The following is a 27944-nucleotide window of genomic DNA, read 5'->3' on the forward strand; positions in this document are numbered from 1 at the left end:
AAGGGAAACAACAACACCGCCTTGACTCTTTGAATGGCAGTCATGCATATTACTATTATGGTATTGAAGAGTAGAGCCATTAAGTCCAAGTTACTAAAATCCTTGACATATTAAACCGAGTAATAATAAGCAACGATTCTGATAGGCTATATTCACTAGGTCTAGGAGGATGACTGACAGCACCGACTGCGTCGAGTCATTTGAAAGCGAGAGTTTAGTAGGTCTATCCGGTACACTGGTGAGCAACGAGTCATTGAAAGTGAAAGTAATAGCCTGTATTTATACACTGGTGATCGCTGTAGAGAAAGTCAGAGTGAATGAACTCACACACTGAAGACACACAGACCAGAGGTGAGCAATAACTCTCTCTCGACAGGGAAATAATATCCTTTATATTTACTGATCCATACACTATGTTCAAATGATGGCAGACTTGTTGTTTTTGGTTGATCTATTCCTAATGGACATGGTTTAATCCAAGCAAACTTTTGCTGATAAATTCTGACATTCCTGCTCAACTTTCAGTAAATCATCTTAATCTACTATTTAATCTCTAGCACTTTCTTATTAGTCCTAGTTGTTTAAGCAACTTAAACTTTCTGTCATTATTTTTCTTGCAGAATCAAAAGCATGAATGCTGTAAATGCAGTGCAACTGTTCATTCTGGTTTGGACTTTTACTGCTGTCTGTCAAGCTGATGGTAAGAGAATAAACTTTCCCCTAGAAAGAGTGTGTGAGAATTTTGAGGAGGGAATAAATCTAAGATAATGAAGAAAAAAGATCAAATCAAAGTTTTAAGAAGGGACTAAATTCTAAAATAATGGAAAATGTTTTGGTTCATATATACACAAAAAAATAAAGATGCTCAATATTCAGTGGAAGTGAATATGATTTTCTTATTAAAGTTATAGACATTTTTTTTTATTATTGTTCAGTTGCTGTATTATATGATATACTCTGTTATTTTCAGATGACATCAGTGTAAGCTGTGAGGATGTGACTGGAACTGTGAGGAAAGAAGTAACTTTCACCTGCAGCGTCTCTCTGAAGAACTCTGAATGCTACATTACATTGTATAAGTTTCAATACCCTGAGATCCATAAAGAATCAGATATCTGTAAACAAACTGTTTCTAAAGGCTCACAGAGAAACAGCTTCACATGCAGCTTCAGTCCAACTACAGCAGTAATGGGAAAATTCAGATTCTTTTTGCAAACAAAATGTGGAAGTAAAGGAACAGAATTCACTGTGGATATAACAGGTACAGTATTTAATACTGCTGTTAAAATTCAATAAATGTTTGCAACTGTACTTTTATTTTCAATCTACTAACTGGTTTAAAATCTGTTTTAGAAACTGTCACTGAAGATCCTGGAAAGAAAGGTAATATATTTTTTATACCACAGGACTGTTGAATGCTTGATACTGATTGGTTGACGAATGTTCCAAGGTGTGAAATTATTTTAATCGACCGCATTACAGTTCCATATAAATGTCTTGAAATAAAAGACCTGTGATAAGATTCAATAAATGTTTGAAACTTTCATTTTCAATCTACTAACAGTGGTTTAAAATCTGTTAACAGAGACCAGTAAATCTGGACCTGACACTGAAGATCCTGGAAAGAAAGGTAATATATTTTATTATACCACGGGACTGTTGAATGCTTGACACTGATTGGTTGACGAATGTCAAGGTGTGAAATTATTTTCCAGTAAACGCACTCAGTTATTTCATTCAAAGACACTGACCAAAACAAATATGACAAACAAAAGGATAAAAATGACAAACAACTTCCATGTTTTCCCTTCTAAATGACCTTTTATTATCTATGTAAATCATGCTGTTGTTCTTCAGCTCTGTCTCCGCACACACACACAGATGATATGTTCACACGTATTGAATCTTGTCAGCGCTGCCCGCAAATTATCAATAAAATAATGTAGCGACTGAAAAGATACATGACATTAGCCTGACTGCGTCAGACTTCGTACTTCCGCTCAATTTCATTTCGCTTCTGTACTCAGTCTGAGACAGCGTAATAGCTTTCCGTTTTCCTCCGGCCTGAAAACAGCCGGCCAATCAACGAACAGAGGGCGGGCTGAGAGCCGTGACGACGTAGACACTGATTGTACCGTGGATGCGTAGATTTACTTCACATAATCTGCAAAAGTCGTTCACAGCCATGTTCACTCCGGTATTTCGCTCGATGGTTTTGTTTTCGCATCATACATGTTTACAGTGGAAGTTAGATGCGGCTGAGCATGCGCATAACCAGAGGTGGAAAGAGTACTGGAAATTTGTACTCAAGTACAAGTACCGTTACATTGCTGAAATAATACTCAATTACAAGTAAAAGTACTGGTGTCAAAAAAGTACTTAAGTAAAAGTACAAATTACTCTTCTCAAAAACTACTCAGAGTACTAGTTACTAGTTACTTTTTAGCTGGCGATAGTTAATGGATTACCAATAAATATTCAACCAAATCATAGATTTATGTAGAAAATAGCTACTTTTAACACGTTTTTACCTTATTGTCGAAGGACATTAATTAGTGGTCATGATACTGGAATTTCTAACTTCAATATGACACCTTGAAATATGTCAATATTCAGTAGGCCTAGCCTATAATTTTCAATACCATCGGGAAACCTACCACATACTAAATATTTTAATATCTACATTTTTGTCCATCCATTTTGTCAAGGCAATCATTATTTTCAAGCATCGAAAAGCACAACACTCATTGTAACAGTAATCTATTTGAATGGAAAAGTTTAATTCAAGTCTTCTGAAGAGACACGTCCACTTTATATGGTGAGATTTTAATTTAGGCTTTTGTTTACATATTTACACATTGATCAATAACCATTACAATAATCTAACTTAAATATTTACTCACTCAGTGTATTTGTCTTTACAATAGGGTAACGTTAACTGTTGCAATAGCTCACACACAGCACAAGGAAGCTTGATTTCAAGCTGAATTTAATTTGCAAAAAAGACTAGATTTTACATAACTTTTGACAGCGTTTAATTCAAGAGCATGGAGAGATTGGAGCTGGACGTCATTTGAGTCTGCAGTGAGAACCACTTGTAAAGATTCGCGATTGCACATGATATGACACAGTCCGAGAGCGCACACTCAATATCAGAGTCTAGTTCATTCGTATATTTGAGAGCTCGCATCCAGTTTTCTGCGATCACATGAATGTGCCCTCGCGTTATAATATTGCACTCGTGACATTTGCCATTAAAATATGCCATAAAAACTTGCAGGTATTAATAAAATTATGCGTAATAGGCCAATCCCGCGCTGAGAGGAGGCAGGTGTGTCAAACTCGCTGTCGTTGAGATGGGAGAATGAGAACGTACAGCTGGTATCGTATCGGTGAATAGGCCTATACTGCAGAAAATGAGTATTGACAGATATTTCGGTATTGATATGTATCAAAATATAGATATTTTGACAATACTACTATGTAGTTTGTTGTTTCTCCAAACTTTCAGTCCAGCCATTAATCACTCTGAGCTCCTCGCCTCCTTCACTTATGATCAGCTCTTCAAAACCTGCTGCGACTTCATTGGCTACCGAAATGCCGGGCAAAGATTTGAATATCAATTCAAATTGTAGGCTACTCAGTAACGAAATGTGATTTTACAAGTAGCGAAGTAGATTACTTAGCTTAATATGTACTTGAGTACAAGTAAAATTACAGATTTAAAAATATACTCAAACAAGTAATAAAAACTCAGTGAGTGTTTTAGCGCAATTTTCTGACGTCATGGGATCACAACACTAAGAGATAGTAAATCTTTTTATGTTTTCTTTTTTTTTTTTTTTTTTTTTTTTTTTTTTTTTTGTGCGTTCCCGAGATTAGACCTTCCTTAACATAATGCCGAAAACCCGAAGTCTCTAGGTGGTCTGGTTGAGGAGGAGATAGAAGTGCAAGATTGGTGCGCACAGACAGAACAGAAATCATGAGTTAACAATCGCAATTTTGTCCATTGGAAAATTGCGCTAAAAAGTACAAGTACCCAAAAAAACTACTTAATTACAGTAACGTGAGTAGTTGTAATTCGTTACTTCCACCTCTGCGCATAACACACGCCATAACCAAACGTTATGTGATTGGCTTACGGGTAACCAATGATTTTAAACTTCAGACAAGCGCCCCCCTGCGAGAAAGAAAACGCTTTTCAATTATGCCATGCCAGTAGTGATGGGCGATACTGCAAATTTTGGTACCGATCCGATACCAAGTAAATACAGGGCCAGTATCGCCGATATCGATACCGATACCAATACTTTTTAATTTTAAAAGCATGCACTTTAACTTGTATGCACTTTCCTGTGCTAGAGCAGTGTGTCATGATTTATGAGGTGAATGCATCATTAATATGATAAATCTGAAAATGTTTTCATGACTACTAGGCCTACATATTTTGTGATTTGTGCTCTCAACTCGCCTGTAATTAGTCAGTGACTTTTACAAAACTACCCTAATTATAGTATTAGCCTACTAGTACTAGCCTACTGTTCAAAAGTTTGGGGTCTGTAAGATTTTTAATTCTCTTCTGCATTTATTTGATCAAAAAATACAGTAAAAACTGTAATATTACAATTTAACATAGGCTATCTGTTTTCTATGCCAAAGTAAACTAATTTATTCATGTGATCAAAGCTGAATTTTCGGCATCATTACTCCAGTCATGATGATAATTAATTTTAATATGCTGATTTGCTGCTCAGGAAACATTTCTTATTATTATCAATGTTGAAAACAGTTTCATATTTTTGTGAAAACCATGATACATTTTATGCAGAATTATTTGATGAACAAAGTTGAAAGAACAGCATTTATATGAAGTAGATTTTTTTTTAACAGTGTAAAACCCTTGACTGTCACTTTTGATCAATTTAATGCATCGAACCTTGTTGAATAAAAATATTAATTTCATTAAAATCTAACTGACGTCAACATTTTGAACCGTTATGTACACTTTTGGTTTGTTTATTGCGAAATAACTCCCGATTGTTTCTCTGTCATCTAAGCAAGGCTTCGTTTCCCAAACGCACTGGGCCTGTGAGCTCAGCGAAGCACCAGCATCGAACGCTCTCTGTGATTGATTGGTTTCGTCTTGTATCCAGATGACTAGGAGAAAAAGTTCTATCCTACACAATTATCCGCTAACATTCGCTTATTTTTCCACTTAGAAGCTTATTTTAGGCACTGAATTGCGTGCTAAATTAATAAAAAATTACTGGTAAAAAAAAATCGATATTTTTATGTGAGGATCGATCCTTTTTGATACCACGTCAGTATCGAAGTATCGATACTTCAGGATCGATCCGCCCATCACTACATGCCAGACTCTGTCTACGAAGCAAAGCGAAGTAGCAGAGTTTGGTATTACCAGGCTAACATGACATTTCTTAGTTGAAAAGATACATGACATTTCTTAGTTGTGAGTTGGTAACATCACTGTTTTTGAAGTAGTTAAACAGCTTTAAATGGCTCAATTGGTATGGAAGTAGTTCTACACGCAAGAGCATTTTAAGGACAAAAACTCAACAAATGTCTTGAAATAAAAGACCTGTGATAAGATTCAATAAATGTTTGAAACTTTAATTTTCAATGTACTAACAGTGGTTTAAAATCTGTTAACAGAGACCAGTAAATCTGGACCTGACACTGAAGATCCTGGTAAGAAATTACATTCCATTATAGATATTGATTATTGAGCTCCAGGTTAATTATGGAACACAGAAAACCTCGTTAGTCTCTTTTCAGCATATTTAGCATTTTAAATCACCTGTGAATAAATGGTTTTAAACAATGTCATGAAACATTTTAAATGTACTTTTCCAGAAGAACCTGTCTTGGATCAATCAGGAACATCTCAACATAAAAAAGCAGAAGGTCGTGGATTTAAAGTTGCTGTCATCGCTGCTGCTGTAAGCTGTTTTATCATCGTCATTATGCCAATCATTTACAAAATGAAACAATACTACAAACAGAAGAGGGACAACAACCCAGAAAATATGATCTAATGTCACTGACTCAGCTGTACGAAAACATTGAGTTTTGTTTGACTTTTAGTGAAAGACACAAACTTTATAGGAACTCCATAAACTATATTTGTACATACAGTACTATCTGTTAAACCTCAAACTACTGAACTATATAACTCTGATTTCTGTGAAATATTGGTATATTAATGATCTCTTTGATCAGTGTGTGTGTGTGTGTGTGTGTGTGTGTGTGTGTGTGTGTGTGGCTTTAATGAACTTAAGCCTTTGTGAACATTAAAAGGGTAAAGCAGCAACACTATGTTTGCTTTTGCTTTTGCTTTTTTTCTTCTGCCATTCAAAGAATGTATATATTGAATGTTAATTTTGTATTTGGTTCGTATGGAAATGTATTTTTTACTGTTATTATTCTACACATGCAATTTTCTAATGATGTAAACGGTGTTGTATTGCACAGCATGTTTTATTGTTTTAAAAGGCAATGGAATGAGGAAACACTTGTGTTTTATACAAACACAAATGGACAAGTTGTACCAGTGAGTGGGTGAGATTCATTTTCTGAGAAATGAATTACTGTTCTGAGAAAGTGAGAAAAAGAAAGACTTTACACAAAACTTAAATTAAATAGTGTGTAGCAGTCAGTTTTTTGAATATAACAGAACTGTTGCAATGCATTATAGCAGAGTCATATATATAACAGGGGCCCTTGGCGAGGGGGTGGGGGGTATCACAAAGATATAATGATATATATTGTGGTGTTGTGATGAGCCCACCCCTTGGTTCTGTAAAACCTAACACTGAAAGTCACTAAACGGAATGAGTACATTTAACTTTTTTTTTTTTTAAGTTAGTGTAACTTAATAAAAAATGTGATATTAACTCAAAAACTGCAATGCATTAAGCATAACTTAAAGGGTAACTAAACCCTAAACCAACTTTTCTTAGTTAATGATCTGTAAGAATGGGGCTTTATTAGTGCTGTTCATTGATTCGAGTAACTTTTTTGACATTTGGGTATAAAGTGTTTTAATTCTACAATATATGGTGTAAAAACGTCTGAGTGCTGCCCTCTTCAGGTTGAACGGTGGCTACTGCAGTTGAATTTTCCTATTGGATGTTGCGGTACTGCGTGACGTAAGCGGTACTGTGTGACATAAGCAGGTTCCAGCTCACCACGCCCTCCCTTGGTACGAGCTACCACGCCCTTGGATGAGCTAGCATAGATTTATCTGTATTTAGTACAGTGGTCAGGAGGGTATACTTAGGTGTAGTGTTGCTGGTTGCAACAGCACTGCTGGGCTGCATAGCTTTCCAGCAGACTTGGAAATTAGGCGCCAGTGGTTGCATGAACTTGGCCCGGAAGACCGTGAGTGAAACCTGCATTTTACATGGAATTGCTTTTGAAACGCAATAGAGGTGGACATGGGCTTCTCCACACAGCTCCACCACCGCAACGACTCCACCACCGCAGCGGCGTCTTGATGTGAGTGATCATATACAGTATATAATCACAGTTTACGGTTATGCTAAAGTTAATCCTCTGGGGTCGACAAACGCGTCGGCGCATTTTGCTGGATTTTTTCACATAGTGGCAAAATATGAAAATGCCTATAGAGAGCGCGCGATCAACTCGATAAAACTCATCAGATGCATGTACTTTACGTCGGCTCGCGACCCTGCGAGTCACTCTCCATTTTAGAGAGTCTGACAGCAGGTCTCAGGTGCACGCCCCCCCCCGCTCACAGTTCGTCCCCTGTATCTCCGCTGGGGTCTGCCCACTTTTTATGCATTTTTCAAATATTGCCAGTGGGTGGAGTCAGGCTCTGACCAGGGGTTTAGTTACCCTTTAAACCGAATAAGTTATGAATAACCTATTTGTTATTTTAGCTCTAAGCATTTAGGTTGAATTCAATTAATTTATTCTAGTTTATGTTTATGGTTGAAAATAAAAATAATATTAAAAATAAATTAGAAACCAGAGGGTGGGTTTACAAATTTTTTTTTTGGGGGGGGGGGGGGGGGGGGGGTCTAATTTCTTTTAAATATTAAGAAATTACTTTTGTATAAGGCCTATACTCTTACAGTTTTCAAATCTCATGAAATAAACACATAAATAAATACATTTAAAGTTTTCAGCTTCATTTACCCTACATTTAGGTCTATTCACAGCGTTCTCCCTCACGCACCGGAAACCCCGCATATTTAGTTCAATCTGACCATCCCCCACAACTCACAGCTGACATGGTTTACTAAAATCATTTGAGTAGCTATATAGTTGTCTAGACTTGATTAGATTTATTAAATGAACTCAAACCAGTTAGTATAAATTAATGGAATGAACTTAAAATATTAAAGTTACATATACTCAAAATTGACTAAACCAACACTAAAGTATGAGTGAATATGACTCAATATATATAAGTTCACAATACTCATATGTATTTGTTTTAAACTTAAACGGTTTAAAGCAATTAGTTTCCTCAATCAGTTTGAGTTGAGTTAACTTATTGGGTTTTACAGTGTGTGACCTGGGCCCAACATTTGGTGCTACGCCCCTGGCCCCATGTATTGTAGTCAACCGTAATTGTAAGTGTTGTTATAAAGCAAAACACCAAAAGTTGTTGTTGTAAAGCGATTTATTAAGAAAATGGTTTATAAAGAAAAACACTGCAATTATTTTTGTAAAATGGTTTACTGAGAAAGTGGTTTATAAAGAAAAACAAACCACACTTAATGTTTTAAGCATTTATTAAAAAGCATAGTGAGGAACAAAACATGTATTAGAAAGAGCTTTGCTAAAGAAAGAAGAAAAATGCTAGCATTACCGGCGTATGTGTTGCAGATGAGGCACAGAATGCAACAAAGAAAAGGTCCAAAGAAGGAGGACAAAGAAGCGAAAGGCTTTATATAGACAGGTCAGAAAGGAATTTCCGGAAATTACGACAGTTCAAGACTCCGGATTGGATAAAGACTAATGAATTAGCAGGGGATTTCCAAAGATGATGATCTCAAGAATTCAGAAAGTGTATATAAGGCTGAAAGGAGAAGATGAAGGGAGACGCTCATAGATGCCTTACCATTGCACATCCTACAATTAAAGCTAGTAAACAATTTGGTTTTGATTTACTTTTATTTTTATTTTATATATTAGTACCTTTTATGTAAACTAGTTAACCTGTATTTAATAAAAAAAAAAATATATAATTGAAATTAAGAAGCTCGCCTGCCATACGTCTCTGTTTTAAAGATTGAGCTGAACTGACCACGGAGAAGTCTTCTGTGATCTAAATCTTGTAAGTATGGAAATTTAAATGCTTATTATTTAGGACAGATTTGACTTACTTTACCTAACCTGAGAATAATTAAAATAAGGTAAAGGTTGTATAGAATAGGGATGGGACGATTACCGGTTTCACTATAAACCACGATAAAATGTACTGACGGTTAGTAATATCGTTTAAAATTTAATTATCATTAAAACCGTGTTTGATTATCGCGATTTTAGATCCTGTTCAGCCAGCAACAGTCTGACGCAGGCGCAGCGCTTAATGTTGTTGTTGTTTTGTTTTTTTATTCAAGAAGGAATTGCGGAAGGCAGTGACCGTGCTCGGGAGATTTTTCAGAACCAACTCTGAGGTGTGGTCATATTTTGGCTTTAACAAAAGTCCTGAGGGAAACTTAGGCTAATCGAGGATGGTCACCCTGTCAGCAGAACATGCACAAGAAAGGTCGCTGCAATAGGGGGGAACTTCAGATCTAACGAGTCGTCTTGTGTGACCATTAACTGTTGTATAGCGAACGCAAGGCAAGTTAACTTTGACCTCAATACCAAAACTACGTCTGGGAAATAATTGGGCATAAAATGTTGTTTTAAGTTGAACTATTTTATATCAATCACTTGAAATAAAAGCTTACACAAAGAAAAGTTCGCAGCAGCTTTGAGCCAAAGACGAACGAACAAGTTCTAACAAGACTTAAGAGTGACATTTAAGGGATAATAATATATAATCATTATACACTTATTACACCGATTTTTTTTTACCACATAATTATGGGGACATTGAATTGAGATTAATGTTTTAAATCTTACCTGTTTATAAATAAGCGTACAAAACAATCGTTCAGACAAGATGATCACAACAATATTATCAAACTCTGTAAACAATAAATCAACTCTGATATAATTTTCAATACAATTAAAAACGGAGACGCAAGACGGCAAGTTGTATTTGAATGAAACGAGAGAGCGCGTCCGTTGTGATACATGGTGTAACGTCTGTCAGTTTGAAGTCTGCCCAGATGAAGAATACAAGACAGTGCAAATGAACTGGTAACGTTAGTTCCACGAGACTTTTATAGATGTTTTCTCTCAGTTAAGCACACTCTTCACATAGCCTACATGTTGAAAAGCGAATGTTAAAAGGGAAAAGAAAACACTCTAAAACACGCTACAAATCAAAGTGGAAGTAAACACATTATAATAAAACAACGGCCAGCAGTAGAGCGGCCATCTTCCTCTTTGCGCGAGCAATCTCACTCTCACTGTGCGTGCGCGCTCACATAAAAACAGCATACATACAATAACGTACGCCATAGAAGAAGTTATCTTAAAGGCACATCAACATTCATGTCATGAACACTACTTAACACTAGGTGGCCGTTACAATGGATGTGCGCGGTGTTATAATGCGTTGCTATTGACGACCGTCATTATAAGGAAGGAAATGCTACATAATAGAATCTTGCTCTAAAAAGTGCATAGAGCTGCTTGTTTTATTTGTTGTTTGTTGATTTTCAAATATAAAACTTGTTGAAATGTCTTCAGTGTGATCATCAACTCTTTTTGAACACTTTCATCTCGTTTTAACAACACCGTGATAATATTGATAATCGCGATAATTTTGGTCACTATAATCGTGATATAAAATTTTCATACCGTCCCATCCCTAGTATAGAAATTACGCACCATAAAAAAGTATAAATATATAAATATATATATATACTGTATATATATTATGAAACTATCCTTTTATTTAAGCAGCACTTGAATGTACATAAACAGCATGAAATTCTTCTTCTCTCATCTGCATTGTGTCTTGTTTGTTCTGAGGTGAATATATGCATCATTTCTGTTGTTGGTTGAGTGTCGTCTGATGACTCTTGTGGAGGATTGCTGCTTGTTTAAGCTTGTTATAATTGTAAATGAGGACAAAACTGAAATTGTTATAGAGTGAAAGTGAAGGAAACACTAAGTTGTTTTGTAATACACACTAAGTTGTGATTCTCGCGAGATTTGGCGGGGCGCCACTCACCGCTGTTATATTATTATTATATTATATTATTATATTAAGGTACAAATCTTAAATAGTGTGCCTTTATTTTAAAAAAATTCTTGCAGAATCAAAACCATGAATGCTGTAAATGCAGTGCAACTGTTCATTCTGGTTTGGACTTTTACTGCTGTCTGTCAAGCTGATGGTAAGAGAATAAACTTTCCCCTAGAAAGAGTGTGTGAGAATTTTGAGGAGGGAATAAATATAAGATAATGAATAAAAAAAATCAAATCATATTAATATATATATATATATATATTTAATCATAGATCAACATATTGACCTTATTCACCTTATTTTTAACGGAAATACGGACGCAGCCAGTTGACGGTATTTTGTGCGAGACTTCCGGTCAGGCACTTCCGGTCACTGGCGAGCGTTGTTCGTAACAACTAACTCATCGTTATGGCTTCGAGGAAGACCGGGATTGTTTGTGCAGTTAGAGGTTGTCATAATAACTGGCACAAAAGAAAGATTTACTTGGAGCAGGAGTGTTTTAATCATCGAAATCATTGACATTTTAATAATCAGGCGCCCTACGACCGGCGACACACTGGCTGCGTGGCGTTTCTGTTGCGTGGCGTTTTCTATGTCTTTGCACACCAGAAACGTGTCTGACGCAGCGTTGCTGCTGCTAGGTGACATGATAAGCCTCATTGGTGATATATTCGACATATGGGGAGAGAGTTGTGGAAGGCACTTAATGTTAAACATAAATATATAGCAGCAAAGACAACGTCGGCAGTATTGACGGCAAAATAGGCTACAGAATATTTCGTTCTGTATTGACAGGTGCAATATTTGAAAATCGATCATATTTTTTTTTTTTACATTTATATCTGCATTTATGTTAAAACCTAAATTCAAACATCAAAATGTCATTTATTAATATGTATTCATATCAAAATGACATACAAACATATTTTCCTATTCTATTTTGCCTGGAAATGCTTCCGAAACGCTTCCAAAACGCTTGCGTGTCGCGTGAAGAATAGGCGTCGATTCTATTTCTAGCATGCACGCGTTTTCCCTGAGACGCGCGCGTCACGCAAGCAGTGCAAGCTCTAAATAACCTGTTAACATGGGAGCCGAAATAACGGACATGCCACGCAGCCAATTTGAAGAACCGTATGTTTTTTTTTTTTTCATTTCGTGAACACAAGACCTAGGCTACAGAAGACCACCCGATACCAGAAAAGTGGCTGGGCTACGAAGTCTGAATAAAAACTCCAAGGAGAAACAAAATATAGTAACCCCTGTATAAAATCTAGTCATCATGGCATGATCATGGCATTTATTTTGTATGATTTATAATTATTTATAGCCATCTACTTATTGCTATCATGTGCTTTGGTTGCATTCTGATGACATTATTAATACATTTGACATGACAAAATAGCCTACCTCCATAGATATATTAACTTAGTCCAGCGTTGGCTCGACCGTGTTTAGGGCGGTGCTGAAGGCGCCGGCGAAGTTTTGGCAATCTGCCAGCTAGATGCACGAGTGTTTTCAACTAGGTCCGGTACCCGACCTGGGTGAGGCGGGGCTTTAGTTCTTTGTTGTATTCATCTGCTAAGGCCATGTGTAACATTTTGCTGTCAACTCTGCATAATCCTTCGCAATCGATATCGTTAGTTAGCCCAGAGAAGCGAGGAAACGGAAGTGCCGCACAAAAACCGGAAACTGGACCCATATTTACTTCCGCGTTCGAAAATAAGGTGAATATAGGCCTATAGATTTACACAATAGAGGGAAATCCATAGTCAGGGAGTAGTGCATTTTTATGCTAATTTATGTGTTTATACACTTACACTCTTAATATGAACATAATGTGTTCATACATATCAGTACAAATTTACTTTTAGAGATAAGAAACGCATTTTCAGTCAAGACTACATGATCTTGTGTTTCTCAACTGAATGACCCACAGCTGATAAAAGCAAACTGTCAGGTGTCGAGCATTCAGAGTTCACATGAGATCACTTAAAATCAAGTGTGTTAAATTCAATCAGTCCACAACAACTGAAACGATCAGATGAAAGGGCCACCTAGTGGGGAACAAATCAAGAACATTTCCAGCCTGGCAAGCCAGACCTACATCAAGATGTTAGGTCTGGCAACTCACCATAGACACGGCTCAATCCGAGGGGCGGGATAAACGGCTGTCTTTCAAATTCCCTCGGCATGCAATAGGACAGCGCTTCAACCAACCAGAGCGTTTTCCCAACACCGGAGCTAACGTTAGTTAGTTGATAGATTCAACTTTTGAATCTGGCCGGCAAAACTACGAACACATCTTCCTTTTTTTAAGAATGACTTAAGTGCCGTTCTATGCTCTTTTCTCAAAGAAAAACTTAACTCCAAGTCCTCCAGAGTCGCGGCCAAAGCCGATTTGAAAGACTGTTCGCCAGCAGCAGCCGTCATTCAGTGTTTTCAAGCAGGGAACCGTCGCAACTCTGTCGTCATTATGTTAAGCCCGCCCCGCCTACTCTATACACAATGTGATTGGCCTGACCCAATTTAGGTTTTTACAGCTCCGAAAGTCAACTGAGAGTTGCTAGACTGCCCTGGCTGCAAAATAAATTTTGCTGCCGCTAGGGTGCATCTAGATTTCTAGGTTAGAACATTTCAGCAATTGACAGCAGAAGAGGGTCATAGATCTGAGGTTGCTTTCTCAAAGTCATTTTCCAGACCCTTCACCCTCTCTGCTCCTCTCAGGTGGAATGAGCTGCAAAACCTCCACCTGAATATGATTAGTGTTGGTTCTATGATAAATTGCTTTTGTTCCTCTACTGTAAGTCACTCTGGATAAAGTATCTGCTAAATGCATGATTGTAATGTAATTTCATCACACTGTATATGTTTGATGTGCAGACTACTCTTTGACCAGTGTATTTTTCATTCCTGATGCTGATACTGACTGACAATGATGTACAAGATTGTGAACTGTCTTTTGTTTTGACTTTCTTTTAAACCGGTGGGTGTCAGTAATCTGGCGGGGGTCAGAATTCTCAGACTATAACATCTCATGATTTAGCCTACTTTTAATGTGATTATAAACATTTAGAATGTACAAGGAAAACCCAAACATGGCAATTAAAGAGGATCTTCTGAAATTTAAACACACAGTAGATACACTGGCTGTGAGCACCGCTGAGTGTGAAAGGGGATTTTCAGCGATGAATACTATTGTTTCACCACTGAGAAATCAGCTGAAGATTGTCAATGTGTCCTCTTTGATGTTCGTAAAGTTAGTGGGTCCACCACTAGAGTTGGGGAACACAACTAAGTTTGTTAGGAAGTGGGTGAAGGAGGTCAGCAGACCATGCCTGTAGGCAACGGCAGCATAAACCAGAGGAGCCTGCCTTTACCCCTATTTGGAAGCTGATGAATGCATGAATTGTTGTAGCCTATGTGAATAAGTAAATGTGATGTATTTAAAGTGTAAACTGTTATGTCAGCACACAAGTGCCTCAAGTGTTCTTTGGGTTGTTTCATAATGCATTGAGTTGAGTAATTACCTCCCATGTCGGTGTGATTAAATCAAACATAACATAAACTGCCAAAGAAATTGGCCTCTTAAATCAACATAATTTTCTTGTTTAAAAGGATGTTTACATAGTTGTGATTACATTATGTTCAATTTCATACATTTTGCGAGGGTGAAATCCGTTGCCTGCCTGTTAACATTAAAGGTAAAAAAATAATAATAAAGTAAGTGAATTGTAAAGTATTTCTCTTTGTTTGAATACAACCCTACCTTACACATTAATACTAGAAAAGGAGCCCCTTTGGTGTAAAAACACATTAAGTCATTTTACGGGGCGATTTTGAATGATGACCATTTACCGTTAATAAGGGCTCCTCTCTACAAAAGCCATTTATTATTTTGTATGATTGATGTTTTGGTGCCGGTTATCCCAAATAAAGCAGTCAAATGGCCTTCAAATGCGTAAAGCCAAAGGTTTTTAGGCCAGAGGGGATGAACGAATGGTATCGGTAAGACACACTGGGTACTTCTCAATATCCCTCCTCGTCTCCTCTCTCCTCCGTCCTGCATCCTATGACCTGGAAACCGATCGAGCACAGTCATCTTGAAGGACATCTCAATTCTCTAATTGCACCGCTAGAGGAGTCGAGGATCGAGGAGTGAGGAGCTTCCTGAGGGGTGATGAGCGAGGATACACAGGTGTATCCTATGCGGAAGAGCATTGACTAAACGTGATTATTGACTAAACTTGACGCACGTATAAATTCTCCTCCCCCTTCACGTTGGTCACACTAATTTTTATAATGAATTTCTTAAATAAATTGGAGAGCTCTTGTCGGCGGCCTATGCCCCAGGAGGGGTAGCAGGCATAAGTAAGTAAGTCTTAAATAAACAAACTTCAACAAAATAAGGACAGATCCTTTGAGCGCTGCTGATGACGCGGTGAAGTGATGCTCGAGTGATCAAGTATTCCAATGTATAAAAAAAAGCTTCAGGCTTGTTTGAGATGAGCAAAATCTGCGCAGAACCGATCACCGGTGATCAGCGCGAGATGCATGCCGGTTAGAAATGTGTCCTGTGCTGCGTTCCAGTCCACTTTTAGACACGCACTTGCGAACTTCCCTAAGCACTTCCCCTCGAGGGAATCCCCGCCGCCATTTTGAAGTGCGTTCCACTTCGTGAAGTGGACGAGGGAAGTTTAGATGGACAGACCCTCGTTCCCTCGATTTTGATCTACTTCATACGCGAGTCTACTTCATATGTACACTTCAGGCACCTAAATGTCCCACAATGCAGTACGATTGTGACGTCACCACAAATCTCGTCTAATCACCACCACAACAAACAACTCTATGATATATTAATTATATATATTTTTAATTTAAAACAACCCACACACACCTATATACATTTGGATGCTACATTAAACAAATTCTTAAAGGGAAAAAATGTAAATCAACTTTTAGCTGATTCCAAGTGATCAAGGGCTTAGGACGTTCCAGTTCAGCCCGCCGCAGTTTCCGCCAGTAGTGGGCACTCGTGCATTGTAAGCAATGACGTACATCCGAGTGAACGAGACGGAGGGAAGTTAGCGAGTGAAGGGCATGACAATTTTGGACTGGAACGCAGCCCGAGTGCGGTCCGCCATGCTCTGATGTCATGCTGAGTCTGACGTATGTCAAAAATCTTTCGCGAGAGCAAGGCGGACGTGTCGGATTCTGCAGTCAAGCGCAGTTGCTCTCCACTGATTGCGCTGATCAAAAGCACGATGGGAAACGACTTGCTTGACGACACAGCTTAATGCTCATTGGTTTAAACAACCGTGATGTATTGTTCTCTTTTAAAATGTTTGATTTTAAAACTCTGATATCATGTTTTATGTGTATACGTTATGTGTGAATATTCCCAAACTATCTGACAGTGCGATCTCTATGGGTTATGCAATGTAATTTTTATTTTTAAACAACAACAAAAAACACATATGTCTGTATTAAAGAAAAAATTATTGATAAACATGTATTTGGAATGGAATTAAATAAGTAGGCCTACTTTGGGTGTCTTGTTCATATTTTCATATAAAAGCAACAGAACTTAAATTGCATCCAGTTTATTAGCAACACTGTGCACGAGCGTGAATCCCGCGATATCCATCTTTGATCTCACAGGTGTCAGATCCACTGCGAGAAGAGAGAACTGTCCGGCTTGCCTGCACTTTTTTCACTCCTCCTCTCACTGCAGCCGCCTACTCTCACCTGAAAGGCACATCCTGAAACAAGCCTTTTCATTCGATTCCTCTGTCCTCCTTTTCTTTCCTTGCAGCCTTCCCTCGTATCCTACAGGGGGAGGAGCTGAGAAGCGAGGAAAGTAAACGTGGATGCACAAATAAGAAATGAGAAGCACCCAGTCTTATTGTACAAAATCCCCAGCCTCACGCATGCGTGAGTCGAACTTGATCATACCTGATGCATACGCAAAAAGTTTAATTCGGCAGCGTCCAGAACCACGGAGTTTTCCTGCATTGTTTATTTTCTAAAAGTCTTTTTCCTTGTGTGGTATTGCTGTACGTTCATAACTACGTAAGTAAAAATATTTAATGTCATTGTAGATGTTTAGCTATAGAGAGAGTCAGACTGTAGTCAGAGTGAATGAACTGACGCTGAAAAGAGGTGAGAAAAAATTGTGTTTGTATAGGCCACTATTCAATTCTTAGGAATGCAGGATCGCTAAACTTCTCGTTAACAAACAAAGTGTAGACAAGATGTGAGTAAGATATTTATTGTTCATTGCTGGCAACTTCATTGATGATAACGGAACTTTGTGTGAACTGACAAAGCGAGCACGTTATTGATTGTAAAGAGAGCGGTCTAGGCTTTCAGTCTGTTTTAATGCTGAGGACCGACAGACAGTTACAGCTGCAACGTTTTGGAAGTGACAGATTAATGCTGGATTCACTCTGCACGGGACAGGAATTTGATATGTTAGAATAGTAGCCTAAGTAACGCGCTAAAGCAATATAAAGGCAGACTAATAGATTAATAGATAAATATTAACTGTAATATTAAAAATGAAGTAGGCTACCTTATTGAAATTTGAAATGGTTGGGCTGGGTGCTTGAGCACCTGTCCCTTTGCCCCTTGGTGCCCAAAGTGCTCTTTTGTCAAGGTAAAATGTCCTCTCCTTTTTTTGTAATTAAAGGCACTTTTGTGGATGCATCCCCAATCTAACTATTAGTAAAATTAATGAATAATAATTTAGCCGTAAATAAAATGACCCACATGATGACCTTTCACCGAGACGCACGCCGCACGCGCATTTTTTAATTTAGCGCGGCCGCGCGCACTACCAGAAGATCTTCAACTCTGCGGCTGCTAGTAAGTGGTGTTTCATTCTCAGCGAAGAGATTTTGATGTTTGTTTACTTATTAATGTTATTATTTTACAAGACCGACGTGAAGAGAGCATGCAGAGATGTTGTTAAATATTGCTGTGTGTATCCTGTAGAAGTAACGTTATCTTGCTGTTTAAGGGAGAAAAGTTTCACGGGCGTCGAGGGGTCTGGTCTTTTTATGTTATTTGACTAAAAACTATTCATACTTTATTACATTATTATTTAATTAAAAAACGTAGAGTGCCTTAAAAGTAATTATCACAACACTGTAAGGCTTGCAGTATCTTGTTTTTTTTTCTCTCTCTATCTCTCTCTCTACCTGCAGCTCTTGGTGTGCAGCAGCTTCTGTGTGCATCTGGGCAAGTCAAGTCAAGTCAAGTCACTTTTATTTACATAGCGCTTTTTACAATACAGATTGTATCAAAGGCAAAGCAGCTTCACATTGATAACGTGAAAATAATACAACAAAGTTTGTTTCTAGAAGAAAATTGCATCATCGTCCACCCTAAGTAAGGCAGATCAATAATATCATTGAATATTAAATGTCCCCAACTAAGCAAAGCCAAAAGCAAACAAAGGCAACAGTGGGAAGGAACCAAAACTCCAACAGGTGACAGAATGGAGAAATAAACCTTGCTCTTGCGAGCGAGCAAGAGCGCGCATGCGAGACAGAGACTGTGTTCCAAACCGTGTAGCGCGCGCACGGCGGAGAGGGAGCGAGAGACCCTGCGTGTGTGTGCTAGAGTGCGTGTGTGCATCATGATAGAGAGCGCATGTAAGATAGAGAGCATCCTAACTGGCCTGTTTCGGTAAATAAACAAATTAATTGTAAGTGTGGGTGGGCTTTTATCTCTTCTCCCGAACCGAATTAATCAGTTCAGTGTATCTAGAAACAGGAGCGCCATTGCAGAGGGAGAGTGCCACATAAAATGAAAGTATAACAGGGTTCCCACGCGTCCTGGAAAACCTGGAAAATGAAAGACCAATTTTCCAGTCCTGGAAAACACATGGAAAATGGGAAAAAAAGTAATATGTCCTGGAAACGTTTGGGTTGTCCTGGAAAATAATTTTCCCTCCTTGTGGATGAACGCAAACGGGTTAAACATTTTACGCATGAATGTCTGTTTTCTGCTGCCTTCAACGGGTAATATTGGGCTGGAGCGCTGGTCTGCTTTCATTTCTGCATGTAGCCAGCACAGCGGCCCACGTGACACAAACCTGCCAATATATACACATTTTGCGTAGCAAGTATGCAATTTGACATCTCAGTACGCTGGTAAAACTTGCCCCTCTAAACTACGGACATGTGAGTTCTGTGGCAAATGTGCACGTGCGGTACTCCTGTCTGACAACACGATGCAGCAGCGTGGTGAAGCAGTTTCAGCTAATCATTGTAGAAAAGCGGAGAATAACGAGTCTACCGAACCTACAACGTAACATTCCCGTCCCTCTCCTCCTGCCCTCTGCCTCAGCACCGCTCTACTCAATGGCACTGCTCTGCCTCACTCTCTGTACCCCGTTCCCCATTTGCTGCAGCTGGGCTTAAAAAGGTAAACTGTGTGTGTATGTGTGTGTGTGCGCGCACACACACACACACTTGTTCAGCAGGTCTGCTGCTGAACATGATTGATAGATTTGCTAAGAAAAAACACCTCCCAAAACTTTATTTTTCTTTTTTCAGACTTCGGCTCGAATGTTTCCACAGTGAAAGTAACCTTACGCGTAACGGTTCACATTTACCAAAAGCTGGCAGGTCCGCTCACACACATGCGTGTGCGTGTGTGTGTTTGTTTTGCAGACTGTCGACGCCATGTTGAGGGCAAAAAACATTTAAAGATTGTGGCCAGTACAGTACAAATTGTCTATATTTTCTTTATTAAAAGTATTGTAATCAAAAATATAGGTTTTATTGTTTGTTTTTTATAACCAATTTCTAGCCAGTGAATGGGGAAATTACTGCGTTTAAAGTAATGGAGTTGCAAAAGTCTGCCAAAAGCTAGCGACTTTCTGTTAAAGAGTGTTGCTGTATCGCAGTATATCGAGTGAGAGGTTTTTCTCCCTCTTTCTGTTGAGTGACAGAGGAGCAGTGGAGAGCTGTGGGCGTGTCGTCACTCATACCTTTGCGTGAAATATATTTTTGGTTTTAGTGGAGCCGTAGCGAGCACGATGACAGCTTCGAGATAGCGACGGGTAACAGGTAGTCTTACCGGGCCACGTTCCACTCAGTATTTCATACTTGTTCTATTGTCCGACAGCAGAAACAAAAAACATGTGAATGAGAAAAACGTCATGAATTCAGCTCTATCAAAATACTGTGTATGTGCACAGAGCCCCAACTTTTCATGCTGTTTTTAGCTAGATACACAGACCGCAGAGAAGAGGCAGTGAGAACTGAAGACTTGCATGTTCATTTGAACACAGTTGTTTAAACGTAAATTTTGTTTTGGTGATTTATTGAACATAAAATATTTTGTGGAGAAAGTACAAGAGAGAAAGATTGAGATGAATAAACATTTAAGCAATCTGGTTAAATGTACAAAATATAAGGTACAACTGTAGAAAATAGCAATTCTCCAAAGCCTGGGATATATGATATATACCGGTATTTTACCCTAGTTTGTCAGAATATTTTACTTCAGATCCATTTCATACACAACACCAGTAGGCTAAATGGATTTAGCATTTAAACACATTTAGCTTTACAAAAGGTCTATCCATTTCAGCAATATAATTGACAAAAACGGTTACAAAGATTTGATAAATCAAAATAATTTAGAGTCAAAAACACATAACTCATCAGTTTATGCCATTATGTATACCAGATGCGTAATGTGCCTTGGTGCGAGCAAATGCAATTAATTTAGAAGTCCGATAATAGTTAATATTTTCTAACGTTAGTGACTGATTGCGAATACAGCTTGACTGTGAGAGTTTGGACTTTTAAACTGATACCAGCAAGTAAAATAGCAGTGTATGAACTAAAGTAGAGAATAACTTCTGTTTTAGTAGTGTGGCATTGCAAGTAGAGGAAAGCAGGTGGCATTGTGAAAGACAACAATCTTTGCACAACTATAATACAGATATAACGGTATAGGTACAATATTACATTGTTTCACTCTGTTTCAAAATATATCTCGATATGATAATATCGGTATATCGCCCAGCCATAGTTGTGATAACTTGACTCGCACTGTAGCAGCTGAAAAAGTCTTGAAAATGTCCTGGAAAAGTCCTGGAAAATCATTTCAAGAAAAGAGTGGGAACCCTGTATAAGACACATTTTACTCCAGACTACACGAAAGTGTACCCCTGTCTTATAAGAGTAAAACACAATGACAGTCTTGCACGCTGTACAGTTTGTAACAGTGACTTCAGCATTGCCCATGGCGGGTTAAATGATTGTAAAAGACATGTTGAGGTGAGTTCAACAAGTTTCATTTCATGTGCGTTCTTTCAGGCCGGCTAGTTGCCAAGGCTACATGAAAACAACAAACTCCTTAGACCTGTTTAAAGTTGCAATGGAATAATAGTCCAGTAATTTTATGAAAAAAGGTTGAACAAATTGCAACAGAAGCAAACTCAACTGATTTTGTATCCTCAATATGTCCTGAGTAAGGAAAAAACAGTCCAGAAGAATCCCATTAGGGGAAAGTTTGGAAAAAGACCCAAATATAGCCTATACCTATTCATTCTTTTTCTTACTTGAATAGGGTACAAATTTTACCCTTTAGATATCACCATGAAAATCAGTGAGTTGATTACTTACACCAAGACAAACAAAAAATGTATTACAAGTTTTTTGAAATTGTTTGTTAACATGGACAAACGGTGCATAATCTAATTACGTATGTGCTAATTGCATAAATACCACAACAGGTCTAAACATTGGGTCTAGCCAGGCGAAAAATGTCTTGTTGAATCTTGTTGACACATAACAGTAAAATACTTAATGTTAAGGTCTGAATGGAACCCATTACGGCTACCCATGAGCATTAATACATAGAGGCAGGAAGAAGTACTTTAGAAACCAGCCTTTATTCATTTTTAAGAGATGGGTTTGGGGCTGGGTCCATGGGACTGTTTCTGTGGGACGAGTCGAGGGAAGAACAGGAGACAATGGTAAGGAGAATGCAGAAGACAAAAGGTAGGCAAAATAAAAAGTGAATCCCCAAAAACAGTCCCACGGACCCAGCCCCAAACCCCATCTCTGCAATAATGATTAATAAAGGCTTGTTTCTAAAGTACTTCTTCCTGCCTCTACGTATTAATGCTCATGGGTAGCCGTAATGGGTTCCATTGAGTTATATTTGGATTTCTTTTTGCGTTCAGCCAGTGAAGACAATGCAATATAATTCATTTTATTTCATTATGTTCAATTTCTGTCGTGGCTCTGTAGATTCAGCAACAATATTATCATGAATGGATCTTTTTCTTTGTGTTCTCTGTGCTTTATTGTAATTGAAGAAATGAGTTGGCTGTTGATAGCACAATCACATTTATTTAAATTGCCAGTGTCTGGTAAAAGACTGGTCAGTAGATGTCCGATATTTGGGAATAACCCGTTTATTCGCCACCACATCAACTCCGATAATAAAGTAGTTGTCCTTAATTAGGGTGTATAAGTGGATGTGGTTTTTCTGTAAAAACAGAAAATGTAGGCAAGTGTAAACCTTTTCTTCTCTGGACAATCGATTTTCCAGATGTTCCAAACAGTCAGAAGGATGCTTCATCAGATACAATAACTTTGCTGTCTTCTGCTGTCCAATTCTTGTACTTTCTGCAGAATTTCAGTCAATCTTTGATGTTTTTATTGGAGAGAAGTGGCTTCTTTGCTGCCCTTCTTGACACCAGGTCGTTGTCCAAAAGTCTTGGCCTCGCTGTGTGTGCAGATGCTCTCACACCCTCCTGCTGCCAATATTGAGCAGTTCTGCACTGGTGGTGACACGATTCCCTTGCTGATTCCTCAGGAGGAGAAGTTCCTGGTACTTGCTGGACACTCTGGGACATCCTAAAGCCTTCTTCACTGCAGCCGAACCTCTATTCTTGAAGCTCTTGATGATCTGGTAAATGGTTCTTTCAGGTGCAAAATTCTTTGCCGCTATTTCCTTACATGTGAGGCCATTTTGATGCAAAGATGATCCTCCATCTTTCTTTGGAGGAAACCATTGCTAACAGAAGAACAAACTGATTAGAAGCACTTCTTCCTTCCTTTTATAGCAATCATGTGCTGATGATATGATTAGTAAAATGATGTTAGCTGGTCATTTGGTGCCAATGACATAAACAGTGAAATTTGGGGTTTTGTGATAAAACTTTTTGAAATTATGTAAAATGCCTCTGATCACTCTGCACAATAATCTAGAAAAATGTTAATCAACATCATAACAACTGAAGCAGCAAAACTTTCACATTTGGCCACAGCTTCAAGTGGGAAGTGGGATCATAATAACGTTCCATTTTTGGAGGGTAATTAATCTGCTAGACAACATGAGGGTCAACACTAGGAGTCTCATGCTCACCTGAGGAGATATGCTCATGGCTCATATGAGTTATCATAATAAGGGTCCTCCTCGACATTATCGTCTATTTCAGACGCATTCTCCTCTGTCACTGTCACTTTCAAAGAACTATGACAAAATCTAATTGACAGAAAACCTTTGCTTAGAGGTAATTTTCAATTGAGAAAGAGCATAAAGAGAGAGAGAGCTCACAGAGCACAAAGAGAAATGGTTTATAGGCTTCTGTGGAAGCTTTCATACATTTGCTCCTCCCCTATATTATGTTTTCCCCTCCCCCACGGCACAAAATATCAAAGTTCTTGCGAGAATTTTCCCTTCCCTGGAAATATATAATTGGCACTGGAAATATCAAATTTCTTGTGAGAAATTAACATGCATGATAATAACATTTTGTGTTTTAAAACATATACATGATGGATATGAACAAAATACAGAAATTAAATTAATAATGAAAGAAAAACTACTGCTATGTCATGCATTCAATTAAACTGTAAACAGTTTCTGCTTCACATAGTTTTTCAGCGGTGCTCTGTCTGGACTTGTTACACGCACACGCATGAAGTTTTTTACAACTTCAGAATACCTCAACCACAGACTTTGACCATTGAAATGCACCAAACACAGATGAAATATACATAAATTACATCAATATAAACAACTAAGCATAAAGATAATATCCTATATACAGCGCAACATCGTTCCAAACACGTGACAACTCCTATAATTAACCTTGACGAGCTAATGCACGTTATAACAGCAAAACTAAATATTAAAAAGGTCTAGTATTGCACATATGATTGCTAGAGATCAAATATAATACACTTTTGCATTGAAGCACAACACCCATGAAATTAACAAACAATATGTTATTTACAACGGCCTAGTTCAGCATTAGCATCAGCTAAGATGATGCCAGAATTATTGTTGTTGGTTTATCTATTCCTAATGAAACTGAAACTGTTTAAGTTTCACTCTTGATGCAAATTTATGTCATTTATTTTTTCTATTGCAGAATCAAAAGCATGAATGCTGTAAATGCAGTGCAACTGTTCATTCTGGTTTGGACTTTTACTGCTGTCTGTCAAGCTGATGGTAAGAGAATAAACTTTCCCCTAGAAAGAGTGAGAATTTTGAGGAGGGAATAAATATAAAGATAGTGGGAAAAAAAGGTCAAATTTGATTAAAGCACAAGTGGCTCTTTAAACCTTTTGAAATTTATCCAGTTCCGTCCAAGTGTTTGGACAATTTCCTTTTGAATGATTAACACAATAGAGGGAAATCCATTAGAGTCCGGGAGCAGTGCATTTTAGGTGTTTACACACACACTCTTTTACATAAAATAATGTGTTCACACAGATAAGCACAAAATCACATTTTCAGTCAAGACTACATGATCTTGTGTTTCTCAACTGACTCTGATGCACATGATTAAAAGAAACAGTCAGGATGTTGCAAGCAGAGACTGTAGTGTATATATTACTATTAAATATATACTGTAAGATATAATTCATAATACATAATACAATGTGAACCTCCCATTACTAGAGATTAAATCTTATTAAAAATCTAATGTACAAAAACACATAATGCAGTGGTTTTATTTATGAATAGGTTCATAGATAAATGTTCATTATATGACTGATATAGACACAAACACAAGAAGTCTGGGCTGGGTTTCCCGAAACCTTCTTAACACTACGTCGTTCTTAAATTACACCTTATGCTGTATCTTATCGTTAATACGTGTTTCCCGAAACGTTCTTAGTTAAGTAACTTCTGTAAGTCATACGTTCGGAAGGTTGGTCTGGACCACTCTTAGCTTTATCACTGTATATGAATATAATTCTGAAGTTTTAATACACCCAGACAGTGTTCAGTTTGGCTAATTCAAGTGTTTTCATGCAAAGAAGAAAATTGTCATTACACTAATTGTTGTTAGATTTTTAATTATATTATCCAAAGGTACATCAGCTGGCAATCCATTAAAGGCTTAATAATCTATTTAAAGGGAATGATTGTGGTGGGGAGTTTGCTCAAACTATGGCAGCGATACAGAGAATAGTTGTTCTAAAGACGGCGCGTCCGCGGAGCGCTTTCAAAGGCCAGTGAAAGCAAACTGTCAGTTAAGTCCTATTTGGACGCTAATTGTTTCTCATGGGCTCGTATGGTATTTTAAACATTTACAGGGGTAAGTCGGTGATTTTATTGCCGTATGAATCCATAATGTCAGTGTTTTTTCTCACCCAACCCACGTAAAAATCCCTGGCCAAATTACCTACTGTTTTTTGACAAATAGGTCGTGTGATAGGCTAATTTAATTGCCGTCTGAATCAACATCTCTGAGTTTACAAGAAAAGATTCAAAATTCACTGTTTAAATCATTTTTGATCACTGCTGAGCACCGTACGTATTACGTAAGATGTACACTTTTATTATTGAAATGCTGGAAAGTATTTACAAGAACAATATTTCATCGCAGCTCCACCTCAGTGAACAAAAACGGGAAAGAGAAGAAAACACGTAAACATTTGAAATGGTTATTGTGGCAGCAATATATGATACAATTTTAAAATATGTAGGCTAGGCTATTATAGCTTGGATTATTTTTTATAATATCCCATGAGTCCTAATAAATGCAATTTCAACTATTTCTGAAGTGTTTCTTTTATAAAGAACACCGCTTTCTCACATAACGCAGTGAAGCAGCCCCTGCACGAGAGAATAATCAATTCTCGAGCCATCGATATCAACCAATTCAGTAGCATCGCCACGGACAGCACCGGGTAACGTCGCACGTAAGAAGGAATATCTTAAGCAGATTCCTAAGGGATGGTTCGGGGAACGCCTAGAATTGGTATACCTTTAGTTAAGTTATACCTTAAGAGTCTTCGTAGCGCGCTAAGAGACAACGTTATCGGGAAACGCAGCCCTGATATGTTAAAAGTTTACTGAGATGTAACAAAAACCAGATCTTCATTATTAATCAGTTGCTGTATTATATGATATACACTGTTATTTTTCAGATGACATCAGTGTAAGCTGTGAGAATGTGACTGGAGCTGTGGGTGAAGAAGTAACTTTCAACTGCAGCATCTCTCTGAATAACTCTGAATGCTGCATTTTGTATAAGTTTCAATACCCTGAGAAATATAATGACTCCGAAATCTGTAGAGAAGACTTTCCTCAGGACTCCTGTGAACAGAGAAACAGCTTCACATGCAGCTTCAGTCCAACTACAGTAATGACGGGAAAATTCAGTTTCTTTATCCAAACAAATCATGGACGGGGATCAGCTGAATTCACTGTGAACATAACAGGTATAGTATATAATACTGTTGTTTATAATTCAATAAATGTTTGCAAATGTATTTTCAATCTACTAACAGTGGTTTAAAATCTGTTAACAGAGCCCAGTAAACCTGAAATCACTGAAGCTCCTGCTAAGAAATATATAACATTTGATTATTGAGTTACTTATGGAACACAGAAAACTGATGTTTAGTTTCTTGTCAGAATATTTAAAATTTAAAAAATCACCTGTTAATTAATTTTTTTAGAGTTTAAGGTGGAAACTGATGTATGATCACGGTCTACAAACAGATGCATCTCTCTAGATATTTGATTTTAGAGATGTTTAGATCTGGTCTGTCTGTCAAGAAATCAGTTTGTTCAGATTCTCAGCAGCAGAAATGTTTTGTGAAGTTTGTGTGGAGAATCTGACTGTCTAATGTTTGATAGGCTGAAGTTAACTTTATGATTTAAAAACAATTATTTTAATTGCACCTTTTCATATCTAAAAGCACAGCGAGATATACCAACAACAGTGGCGAGTCCTGGATCAGACAGTGGTTTTGGATCTAAGAGCGCTGTCATCGCTGCAGTTACAGGCTGTTTCATCTTCATCATCATCATCATCATCATATGACAATCATTTACAAAAAGAAACCAAACCTATAGCAAACCTTGTAGATTCCAGAGGATGTTTCTGTGCCATAAACATGATGATAACAACAGCAATTTCCAAGAGCAAAATCCAGAATTTTTCTAATGTCACTGACTCAGCACTACGAAAACATTGAGTTTTGTTTGACTTTAAATGTGAAGATCATGAAAGACACAAACTTTATAGGAACTCCATAAACTATATCTATACAGTACTATCGGTTTTACCTCAAAC

General features: G+C 37.7%; 2 protein-coding genes across 4 annotated transcripts in view; both read left to right on the forward strand.

Moving 5' to 3' along the window:
• The window catches only part of LOC311096116 (uncharacterized protein), a 130755-nt gene that overhangs the window by 71605 nt on the left and 31206 nt on the right, over positions 1-27944 (forward strand). The window contains exons 2-7 of one of the 3 annotated variants that reach the window (XM_084135090.1): positions 621-700; positions 971-1261; positions 1354-1383; positions 1586-1630; positions 5674-5709; positions 5875-6709. The exons of 1 other annotated variant lie outside the window; for it this stretch is intronic. In XM_084135090.1, the coding sequence (XP_083991216.1) occupies positions 631-700; positions 971-1261; positions 1354-1383; positions 1586-1630; positions 5674-5709; positions 5875-6056 (654 nt within the window). In that variant the 5' untranslated portion in view covers positions 621-630 and the 3' untranslated portion in view covers positions 6057-6709. Of the gene's footprint in view, positions 1-620; positions 701-970; positions 1262-1353; positions 1384-1585; positions 1631-5673; positions 5710-5874; positions 6710-27944 lie in introns of those variants that run through there. One more of the 3 variants, XM_084135086.1, reaches the window with a different exon arrangement.
• Positions 1-27944, forward strand: part of LOC311096120 (uncharacterized protein) — an 85307-nt gene that overhangs the window by 18714 nt on the left and 38649 nt on the right. The window lies entirely within an intron of this gene.

This window comes from Abramis brama (assembly GCF_963993115.1).
Source record: "Abramis brama genome assembly, chromosome: 14".
Taxonomy (NCBI): domain Eukaryota; kingdom Metazoa; phylum Chordata; class Actinopteri; order Cypriniformes; family Leuciscidae; genus Abramis; species Abramis brama.